This window comes from Medicago sativa, chromosome 1, assembly GCF_051527215.1.
Source record: "Medicago sativa cultivar Bolivia chromosome 1, Bolivia_mono, whole genome shotgun sequence".
Lineage (NCBI taxonomy): Eukaryota > Viridiplantae > Streptophyta > Magnoliopsida > Fabales > Fabaceae > Medicago > Medicago sativa.
Window position 1 is genome coordinate 85,005,520 of NC_140749.1, and position 12,192 is coordinate 85,017,711.

General features: G+C 30.3%; 2 protein-coding genes across 2 annotated transcripts; one reads left to right on the top strand and one right to left on the bottom strand.

Moving 5' to 3' along the window:
- Window positions 1–6,547: 6,547 nt before the first annotated feature.
- On the top strand, window positions 6,548–8,988 carry LOC146958442 (remorin-like). Its single transcript, XM_085739966.1, has 5 exons — window positions 6,548–6,899; window positions 8,045–8,098; window positions 8,187–8,274; window positions 8,414–8,495; window positions 8,582–8,988. The coding sequence occupies exons 1-5, from the start codon at window positions 6,674–6,676 to the stop codon at window positions 8,774–8,776; spliced, it is 645 nt and encodes a 214-aa protein (XP_085596092.1). The 5' UTR covers window positions 6,548–6,673; the 3' UTR covers window positions 8,777–8,988.
- Window positions 8,989–9,067: 79 nt separating this feature from the next.
- Window positions 9,068–11,888, bottom strand: LOC146958443 (transcription factor MYB17-like). The gene is made up of 3 exons (XM_085739965.1): window positions 11,527–11,888; window positions 10,301–10,430; window positions 9,068–10,151 (listed from the first exon to the last, which is right to left on the bottom strand). The coding sequence occupies exons 1-3, from the start codon at window positions 11,657–11,659 to the stop codon at window positions 9,497–9,499; spliced, it is 918 nt and encodes a 305-aa protein (XP_085596091.1). The 5' UTR covers window positions 11,660–11,888; the 3' UTR covers window positions 9,068–9,496.
- Window positions 11,889–12,192: the final 304 nt, after the last annotated feature.

Genomic DNA, 12,192 nt, shown 5'->3' on the forward strand with positions numbered 1-12,192 from the left:
GACATATAATTGCAGGGATGAAATGCATATTTTACCCTTATTTAAAAAATGGATAAATGAGTCTTTGTCTACACACTAAGATGTCATTAATAAAAAACAATTTAATGTAAACATAAATTTTGAAAATTCTAAATAATAATCAAGAAAAAATTATAATAATCAACATTTTAAAAGACAACGGAGTTTCATAAAAAGAAAAGAAGAAAAGAAGAAAAGAAATAATGGAGAATAGTTTAGGAAAATCCAGTTGATGTTCAAACAATATCTTTACTTGGTAACCATACAATTGGGGTTATTTCCCTTTATAGCATTCAGGTAAACTAATTGATAGTACCAGGGAAATTGTCAAATTGACGCCATGACACTGACACAACAGGTTTCTATCTCAGCTAGCTGCATTGGCTGCAATCAGAAAATGTTGAATATTTGAAATTTGATAGAATGAGAAAAGTTTATCACAATGAGTGTCTAAATACACTTTATACAGTGGCCCTAACGAAACTAACAAATCTTACCTAATTTGCAACTAATAATAACCAACTTGTAAGTCGTAAGTTGTAACCATCTTTGACAAACTCCAACTAGTTTTAACAAACTCCAGCTATATCTAACACTATTAGGACTTGGCTAATTAAGTTAGGTAGTTATGATCCAGTATTCCAGTTAAGTTATGTGCGAGTTCTTCAATTACTTCTCTGTTAATTTGTTACTCTCTCCCTTGCATGATGTAGGAAATGAAGGGGAATGTAAATTTAGTGAATCAAAGTAGTGAATGTATTTGCTTATGTATTTATAACCAATCAATCTATGAGATCATGATATATCAGTTGGAAGAACGGTAATGGTACATGAGCAAATACATAACAGTAATGGTATGAATAAATACATGAAGGGGATAATAGTAGATTAACAAAAAATTAACTGAAAGAACTGGCTCATAACTAACCAACTAACTTAATTAGCCAAGTAATCACCGGGCGTAAACTCAATGGTGCAAAGTGCAAACTCTTAATTGAAAATCCGAACTTGGCTTATCCAAATGAATCATTTGATTTGACATCATGCTATACTTATACTAGAAAACAAATATCTGCAGTGGATATTTGGATTTGTGGTATTTTTCTACCCAGGTGGGAGTTCAGAGTTAAGACGCGAGTCGGTTCCATGGCATGTACTTGGGCTGTTTGTGAATATTTTGGCTCTTGCCACTTCTTCTCTTGGATTTCTTGAGAAGCTCACATTCTTGGAGAGTTCAGGAGTGGCAAAATATGGTGCTGAAGTTTTCCTTGTCAACTTCAATGCTATAATCACAATCTTATTTGGTACCTTTGTTGTATTATCTATCTACCATATCTCAAGCTCCCCCAGCTGCTGATCACTACGCACCCATATAGATTTCATTCACTTGGCAATGTCATCATGTTTTTATGTATTAATTAATTAATTTAAATAATTTCATGTCTGCTGTTATTAGTTTGTTGTACTTGGGACTAAGGGAATACGATCTGTTTATATAGTTGGACTTAGCTTGTATTTGATCTTCAATAGTATCCACGAAACATGAAATTATACATTGATTTGGATCAATATAACCATAATTTATGCTGTACTTGTCTAAGTTAAAAGAATATTTTGAGGTTGGATGAAAAACTAACTTTATTTAAGTTAATGATTATTGATTAGGCAAAGGCTAAAGTGGTCGAGGTGATGTGTGAATAGTGGATTAAAAGTCCCACATTGAATAGAGAAGTAGATATTGAATGATATTTATTTAAGTGAGGTGATTCTTATGTCTAATAGAAGCTTTGGATAGAATATGTGGTGTTTAAAATTTAAATCTCCAAAATTTTTAATTTCTCAAATTAAAATTTTTAATTTCTCAAATTAAAAAGAAATTATAAAAAAAAAATTTCCTCCAAAATTTCTCAAATTAATTTCTCAAATTAAAAAAAATTAAATTAAAAACTCCAAAATCATTTCTCCAAAATTTAATTTAATTTCTCAAATTAAAAAGAAATTATAAAAAAAAAATTTCCTCCAAAATTTCTCAAATTAAAAAAAAATTATAAAAAAGTTAATTTCTCAAATTAAAAACTCCAAAATTTAATTTAATTTCTCAAATTAAAAAAAAATTAAATTAAAAACTCCAAAATTTAATTTAATTTCTCAAATTAAAAAAAAATTAATTTTGAAAAATTATAAAAAAAAAATAATTTCTCAAATAAAAAAAATTTAATTTCTCAAATTAAAAAATTAAATTTTGGAGATTTAAAAATTTAATTTAATTTCTCAAATTAAAAAAAAATTAATTTCTCAAATTTTTAATTTCTCAAATTAAAAAAAAATTAATTTCTCAAATTAAAAAATTAAATATTAAAAAATTAAATTTTGGATTAAATTTTGGAGATTTAAATAAAAATTAAATTTTGGAGATTTAAACACTTTAAACACTATTGATGATTCAAGGTTTCTATTTTATTATTATTAGACTTTTTTAATCACATTTTATTTATAAAACACTATTGATGATTCAAGGTTTCTATTTTATTATTATTAGACTTTTTTAATCACATTTTATTTATAATTATATACTTTTTACCTAATTGAATTTAATCATTATTTAAATTTTGAATCAAATCTATTGATTCAAGGTTTCTATTTTATTATTATTAGACTTTTTAAATCACATTTTATTTATAATTCTATACTTTTTACCTAATTGAATTTAATCATTATTTAAATTTCGAATCAAATCTAATTTAAGCTAATCTTTAAATCAATTTTAACAAATCAAATCTACATTAATCCTAATTTGACTTTCAATTAAAAATATAGTAAATAAAATATAGTGATACTAAATGATAGAATTTCATCCAAAACATTAGGCTTAAGATTTGCTACGACAAACGATTATCATCTCTGTTCAAAAAGATGGATAGATCAATGTCCATCTACACGCTAATGATGTTATTAATAAAATAAATTAATTAAATTTTTCTTAAATTTTACAATCAATAAAAGAGTTCATAAAAAATGAAGAAAAGAAACAATGAGTATAATTCAGGAAAATCCAATTGGAACTTGAATGATGCCCTATGCTTGGAATGGCCATAAAGGAGTTTTTGTCGTCACTCTTGAAGGAAAGGAACCAACATATATTATTGGCATACGGTGACTACGACTGTTTGGCATTTGCACCCACTTTCTTTTACATTTAGCAATTGGTTTTGATCGATCGACCAAACAAACCTTGTACTACTATCTTCATGTTCTTTTCTCTCTTTTTTATTTATTTATAGCCTTGAGCATTATTGGAATCCTAACCACCTAGCCCCCTTATCTTAACCTATGCGGATAATCAACTTAATTTTTATTAATTATTACTTCTCTTCACCCTTGTTATCCACTTCATATACATAATTTATCTCCCGATTTTATAAGTGAAGGCAAAGAAGAAAACACTTTGTTTTAACTCTTACTCCAATTTGAAAATGAAATTGATTGAGATCACCCCTTGTTTGGTGAAAACAAATAGGTGAAATATTGAAGACTCTCATGTTATATGCACAACAAGTTAACTGTAGGGCTTAGGGAATCAACAGCATATCATGATGTAAACTATGGTTTTGCCAGATTTTTTCGTGGAATATAGTTTTGCTCGTTAGTTAATTTTAGAGTAATGATATTGGTACAATTATTTTTTGATAACTTTTGTGATAATCTTACCTTTCTATTTTTTTATTGGTCAAAAACAATATTAAGAGAACAAAAAAAGAGGTTAAAAACATAATGTGAGTATAAAAGATAAAGTTGTTCAAAAGTTATCAAACAATAGATTTATAAATATCATTTCTATTAATTTTATCGCAATTAAGAGACACACACTATAGTTGTTAAAGTAGCTTCTTAGTTCTTACCTGACGAACAAGAAATTAGTTGGAATGGGATTCACCAAGCTCCACCCATATATAATCATACCCTAAAAGGTTTACATACAGGCAAAAGAAATCATGTATGTTTTTTTTTAACAAACCAAAATGAGATATATATTAATTAACACAAAGAAAGTGACTCACCCTGCACAAGGTGTGCGAAGGAAGATCACTTAAAGTTAGTACAAAGACAACAAATTCAAAACCAAGCAAGCTGCCACAAAACGATAAAAACAATTACAAACAGATACCCACACAAATAAATGGATGTCGCCACCACTCATGGTAGATTGGTAGGTGTAGGCGAAGTTGGTCATTTTAGCTTTAAGCCAAGTAAAAGAAATCATGTATGTAGAACCGATCCAAGGAAGTTGCAGTGAAAACTTCATTCAATTCACCACAAAATATCCAAATCCTGAAATGAAAATTTTACTTCTTTCCATTCCTCTCAACTCCATTTTATTATGTCCTATTTTGTTTATTTTAAAAAATTCAAATAGAAACCACTTTAAGCCTCAAATGTTTTTAGATCTCAAACTTATTTATTCAATTTAATTTTGGCAAAATTACACTTTGAGTCTTTTAAATTAATTTTAGATAACAATTTGATCTTTTATCCTTTTTCATTTTATTTTTGCCTTTTTGATTCATTTGCATACAGTTTGTTATAGTTTTTAAAAAGGATTAACTTCAACTGTACAAAGTATTAACTTCAACTTTAGCTTTAAACCTCACATTTGATGGATGGACCCTATATATGCAAGTGGTATTGAAAGAGAGAGCAACCATCTTTAGGCTAGGGTCCCATGTCAAAAGATTCCTTTGTCTTTCTCAAAGAAGAAATGGAAGAATCTCTTACCAATCACACAAGGGAATATGATCTGAGTAGAACGAATACATGAGAAGAGTGTGAAAAGAGGAGGGAAAAGAAAAATAGTTCATAGATTTAACATGTCTTTTTATCAAACAATTGACATATTAGGATTAGGATTAATATAAAAGAAAAACGAGAGAATATAAGAGAAACATTTTATCATTTAAATCTCTTTCAAAATATATCATTTAAATTATATATTAATATACTATTGCTAAATTTCTATTTGTTCAATCGGCATATCAAAGAAAATCATTGGTGAAAAAGTAAAGAGTAAATTTTCCCGCTTCTTCAAAAAAAAAAAAAAAATTCCTTCCCTTTATTGAGATATGCAATATACACTTTTCTTCCCCTTCCATATAAAATATATCAAAGAAAATTACATTTTTCTCTCTTGAGAGAAGCTTGATTATATTTCTTTTCTCCCATATGCTAAAATTCACACTTATCTGAGATAAGTTATCTCCCTTAAAAGCACTTTAATCCATTTTCATATAATTAAATTGGCAGTGCATTTTTTTTTTATATTTTTGATTCATATATCATTAACATCAAAATATTGGACAATTACAGGGAAACACAATGTGTGTTATTCATTATAATTTTCTTCATTTTAATATAATTAAAAGCTATCATAAACTATGAGCCATGAGGCAATCCTTGATAAAATAAAATATTGAAAAACTACCTAAACTGATAAAAAATTGTTTAAAATTGACTTTCATATTATAAACTCATAAAATTAATTAATAAACTTTTCAAAGAAAGAAAAATTGTTTCTTAAATGTTGGCTTACCGATTTTTTACATAAAATGTTGACTTAAAGTTAATTTTTTTTAATGAAAATCTTTATTTATGTTAAATAAGAATTAAAGTATATAATATATATTTAATTTTTAACCGATCATAATGCAATGTAAGCATCTCTTAGACGTGAGAAGTATAATTTACTCAAACAAGTAACTTACTTGAAGTAAGTGGGAGACTAAACATAGAATAAAATTTTCATAATTACTCGAGTTAAATGATAAATATCTTGTAGGGATACAAATATATATGATTAATCACAAAAAACTATGTACCTTAAACGACACCCATTACTATTTTCATGAGTGCTTCATTTGATTTGATTATAAGAAGTATACATGGCTTTCAAATTAACAAAATGTTTTGATTTGTTGATCTCGGAAGCCCGTCAAGATTAGAGCAAACTCAAAATTCAAAGAGAGTTTATGAAGGTTTTTATCAATCACCCACTAAAAAAAAATCTTTACAGCAATAGTAAAAGTTAAACGCACGTTTTTACGTAAGATACCACAACTTTTTACGAACTAAAACAATCTTGGATGATATGACTTTCCTTTTCAAGTATCTTGTTTCTTGTTTATGAAACATTTGTGTATCAATAAATAATAATAACATATTCACCATATTTTGTCTACATAAACTTATATTTAACACATAATAATTTAATACTCCTATATCGTATAAGCAATTAATTACTCGAATAGTACTCCATGATTATTGAATTTATTTACTTCCTAATGTAGAAGATATTTCATAGATGTATAATAAGTTGTCTGTCCCTATTGGTGCGCTGTGCCAACTCACAAGAGTACCTACCAATAAACCCACCCAGCTAAGACTTTTAGTAGAATTTTGAAGTTATTATTATTATTGTAGTAACAGTTACCCTTTCATTCTACAACTATAATATCTCAACCAACCCTAACTCTCCAACACTTGTAATATCTTTCTTATCTCAATTTTACTTACTTTGTTGAATTATATTCGTGTGTTCTGTTACAACAAACACCAAAAAAGTTGTTCCAATTCTTCTTTCTTAGAAAGAGAAAGAAAACAAAAAATGACAGATCAAGAGCAACCAAAAAAGATAGAATCTGAATCAACATCGAATCCTCCACCACCACCTGCTTCAACTGAAACTACTACTAATACTACCCCTCCTCCTTCTCTCCCTGAGGCTCCAAAGAAAGATGTAGCTGAGGAGAAAGCTGTAATTCCACAAGATAATAATCCTCCTCCTCCTCCTCCTGTTGTTGATGACTCCAAAGCTCTTGTCATAGCTCAGAGTATGACACTAAAATATAAACATATTCTTCTAAATTTATGTGTTTAAATTTTATTGGTTGCCAAGGAAACAATTTTATTATAGAAAAAAGGTGTCAGTTCTTATGTTCTATGTTTTATCTATCTATTTTGGTTTGTTTTATTGGACTGGTATAAGGTGACGACTTTAAATTTTATTACTGTGTAATTTTCCATCTTCAAATTTTCCCTATAATTGATTTTTTTCAAAGACTAGTTTACATGAGTAAAAAAAAAAAATATCAATACATATTTTTTATCTGGTGTAGTTCTAGTTTCTATACATATAAGCGAAATAGTTGAGAGGTGACACTTGTTTAAAAAAAAAAATCTGCAGTTTTAATAGCAAAATTGAATTGAAGGTCTAAAATTTGTTTTTCTTTGTCTTATAGTCTCTGTTTTCTTAATAATTTAAACAATTTTTGTGTGTAAATTATTACTTTTAATAGAAGGGATGTTTTTATCTTTCTTTCTTTCTTCTTTACAGAAAAAGTTAATACTTGTCCTATTGAGTTTCCTGAAGGGGGTAACAAAGAAAAGTCAAAACTCATTATTTACTAATCAAGTTTTATGCTAGTTTTGACATACTTGATTATTTTATGTTGTGTTCCCTTGTATTTTTCTCAGTTTCCATTTCCTGGAATTTTTCTGATGATTGTTCTCTTAGGAAGATTTATATTTTCAAGTTGCTATGTTTACCAATTACCATCCAACTACAATCTAATCAATTAAGTGTATGGTTAAATTGACAAGTGAATTTAATATAATTACGATGTGTCACCTTGATTTCTTTAAACCTACCCAATACCGTGCATCCAAACATGCATTAAGATTCTAGGGAAGATAGAATTTTTGCATATTGAAGCCAAAAATATGCACAAATTTAAAGAAAAGAAACACATTAGCTTGGTCTTGTAATCAGTGCATTGGCCTGAACACGAGTTTATAAGTGAGACGAATCCTCACCTTACAAACCGGTTTTATCAGTTTGAGTTCGGCCCAAAATAACCTTTACCGTTTTCATGTTTTAGGAACCATTCATCCGTAATATTTGTTTTTAAGTCACCTTCACATCGACCGCGTATAATCACATTGATATAATTCTGTTGTTAATTTGGTTTACTATCAGAGACTGATGAAGTTGCTGAAGAGAAACCAAAAGAGGGCGGCTCTATCGACCGTGGTATATATCTTGTCATTGTGACACTCAGTTTCCCTTTATGCACTTCATATGCTAACATTACAGGTTATGACATTTCATTCTTGTTCAGATGCTGTGCTTACAAGAGTTGCAACAGAAAAGAGGCTGTCACTAATCAAAGCATGGGAAGAAAGTGAAAAGTCAAAAGCAGAGAACAAGTAAGAGCTTGCACCATCTAATGCTTAATGTGTATTTTTGGTTTCTTCAAATTTTTAGAACCTTATTACGTTGAGTCACCATAATTCTAAGGAGATTAGTAACAAGTTTGTATTAAATTGAAATGAATTTGATGAGCAGAGCTCAGAGAAAACTTTCATCCATAACAGCATGGGAGAACAGTAAGAAAGCTGCTAAAGAAGCTGAATTGAGAAAACTTGAGGTAAGAACTTCTGTATATTTAATTATAACATTGAATGTGACAAAATATGGGGGAACAATTAACTTTAATTACTTTTCACTGTGTAGGAACAACTAGAGAAGAAAAAGGGAGAATATGCTGAGAAAATGAAAAACAAAATAGCAGCACTTCACAAGGCAGCTGAAGAAAAGAAGGCTATGATTGAGGCAAAGAAAGGTGAAGAATTACTCAAAGCAGAAGAGGTAGCTGCAAAATACAGGGCAACTGGAACAGCTCCAAAGAAACTCTTTGGTCTTTTCTAATGCTACAATGTTCAAGATTGTGGTCAACAAAATATGATGTGTTATTATTACTATGTGTTTTCTTCATGTGTGATTTGGTGTCTTTTTAGTTTATGTTAATTTATTCTGTGTGCATAGTGATATATATTTGCTTGTTGTATATATCCATTACTTTGGGAATAAAAACAATTTAATTCTCATTCAATTTGTGCAATATAAAGTCCTTTGTATTAGACCACTGACTCACTCATTCTTAGATGTTGGCAAATATAGAAACACCAATGAAAACACTTTGTGAATAACAAACACAGATCATCATGAAACCTGAGACATTATAATTACACATAATCAATAGTTGTTGAAGGACATGAACAAAATCATTAGTTGTTAATCCATTGATCTAACTATACTCTACATCCTATAAACTGGTAGGTAAACTTAAAACTCTAGCCATTTCTCTGTCCACCCTTTTCCCCTCTAAACATGGACCTCACCTTACCTTTGGAAGTCAGCTATATGGTGGATGCATTTTTCAAAAATGAAGATATCACAAAAAGGCTGAGAAAACTAACTATTCTATCATATATCAGAGTATTTGCCTTTCTCTCTTGAAGAGACTAACTAACATAGTGCATGTTTGGTATCACGGTTTGCAAATGCTAAAAAGCCTACAAAGCAACACTTTGTAGCTTTTGCAAAATCATGATGGCTCACCGTGATTTTGTGATACCAAACATGTACTTAGTCACATCTACCATCAAGGAGATTCAAGAAATTGTCAGTATGTCCCAGGAATCCTATTTCATCAGGCATACGCAGTAGGTGCTTCAGTGCAGAATCAGAAGTATCAAGAAACTCATAATTTCCTGAATCTGAACCAGATCTATCATCTTCAAGCTTCAGTTTGTAGTTACTGGCTTTTTGTTCCTGAATCACGTCAACATCTTCAAGCTTTGGTGTCGACACTTTCAGGCTTTGTGTTTCGTTGTTTTTCACCTGCAATGAGACATCTGAACATGACTCCAATTTCGATGATGATAGTGATGATGATGATGCTTGTGAGACAATGCTTTGACACACTACTCCTGCTCGAAATTTCTCTCCAACATCAGAATGCCAAAGTTGAAGAAAGTAATCAGGATATGTTTTAGTCGTAGAGCCTGAATTAAGCAAAGTGGACTCCAACGACAGCCTCGTCTCTGCTTCAACCCTTGCACTTTCCCACTGGGCCATGTGGCGTGTAGAAGGAGAATTAGACTGGGCATTCCTATCAGGAAGGAGACATGGATGTTTTTCCCTTAGTGACTGCCGGACACGTTTCTTTAAATGGGTGTTCCAATAGTTCTTAATCTCATTGTCTGTTCTTCCTGGTAGTTGAGCTGCTATAGCAGCCCACCTAGAAAGATAGCATAGTTATCAGTTACATGCAAAGTGAATGTTAGATCCAACAAATTTTTCTTGACACTGCAATGCATTTACTAAGCAGGTTATGAGTGGAATGAACCTTTAGGACTAAGATGAGTTGATAATAGAGCAGTGAGGTACCTGTTGCCAAGCATGGCATGAAGTTGAATAATAGTAGTTTCTTCTTCATTAGTAAATGAGCCACGCTTGATGCCAGGACGGAGATAGTTTATCCACCGAAGCCGGCAACTTTTGCCGCATCTTAGGAGACCTACTTGTAGTAAACATACATAAAATTATATTAATAAGTTGTAAGAATCCATCTTTCTCTGATACACTGTCTTATGTTAACTCTTTGCATACATGGCAACACATTTAGTTACTGTAGGCAATGCCATAAGTGTCAGATCAATATAAAAGTTTGACCTAGTAATCTCAAGGTAGGAGCGAACAAGGGACGAGTTATACTTTTCCTTATCTCGGTCATTCTTTAGACCCAAACTCGTCGTCCCTAGACACGAACAAACCCGATGCTCTACGACCGGGTCTATTTAAGACAAGATTGAGATTGAGTTGGTTTAAAGGACAATTGCAACAAATTTAAGGTAATCACACAATTATAACTAAAAGTTAGATTTGTTTTTTATATTCTACCACGCATTCAAACTCAAAACAAAACTTTTACAATAGGACTTAATTTCCACCTCAACTGTTATACATTTCACAATGATTTTTTTGTTTATAATAATAACCTATTGAGAGAGGTAATACTTCACCCTAACATGTCCCTAAATTTTGGCTAGGTCAATTCTAAGACCCTAACTCATTGCTAGACCCGAACAAACCCAGACATGCTGATACGGGTCTTCGGGTTCATGCTCGCACCTACCTCAAGGGAAACATGCTGAAATTGCTGCTAGGAAAACACAACTGGAGCAACCATAAGGTTTTATTCATGATGAAAACAGAGTTACATTGTGAATTTGAAATTGAAATTCCTTCAAAGTAGTAAGCTTATAGAGTGAAAAATTTCATTCACAGTCACAGACAACTTGTTTAGCAGAAAAATATTGGCTATAACAAATTTTAGATTCTTAATACACGGTTTAAGAAAAACTAAAAGCAAAAACAAAAAGAATTTATTTAATCATGCCGTTAATATTCAAAACCCTTGAAGAGTATGAAAACTAAGTTGTGAGAAAACAACATAACAGAAAGTTGCTTCAATCATAAAATCCATACTAAATATTCTTCCTTAGCTTCAAAATATTCCAAAAGTTCACAGAAAGAAAGGAAAAAGCATACAAATACAAACAAAAAGCACAAAAGCAAAGAAAAAGGGTGTAAGAAGAAAAGTTTGACAGTACCTGCATGTTTAGGAAGCGTACGCCAACTCCCATGGCCATGTTTGTTGATGTAGTCAACTAAAGCTTCATCTTCTTCAGGAGTCCAAGCTCCTCTTTTCACACCATGTTTCTCACAACAAGGGGCTTTACCCATTTTTCACTTTCACCAACTCATTACCAAACCATAGTAATAAATTCACAACAATAAATAACAATAATGACACACAACTTTGTCTTTTTCTTAGTGTTTTTAATACCCTTATTGAAGCTGATAGCTGAAAACAAATTCAGAGTCCATTATTCATCATAAGGGTAAGAGAGAAGATAAGAAAGAGTGTTGTGGAAGCAAACCGACATAAATATAAGTGTCATAAATGCATGAGGATAATTATTGACTTTGAAAAGCACATAAATATGCAATGGAATTTAATAGGTTTTTTCTAGATTACCCTCTCTTGTTTAGAGGGTATTTACTCTCTCATGATATCAACCAATCAAAATGTAATATACATTGGCAACATTAAATGTCAATAAATGAGTAATTTTTTTTTTCTATAAAAAAAATCAATTTTAGGCAACTTTTAATACTTTTAATTTTTATTTAATTATAGACAAGATTACATTATAGGTCCTTTATCTTATTTATTTGTAACACTTTGGTCTTTTATCTTTATTTTTTTCCGTTTA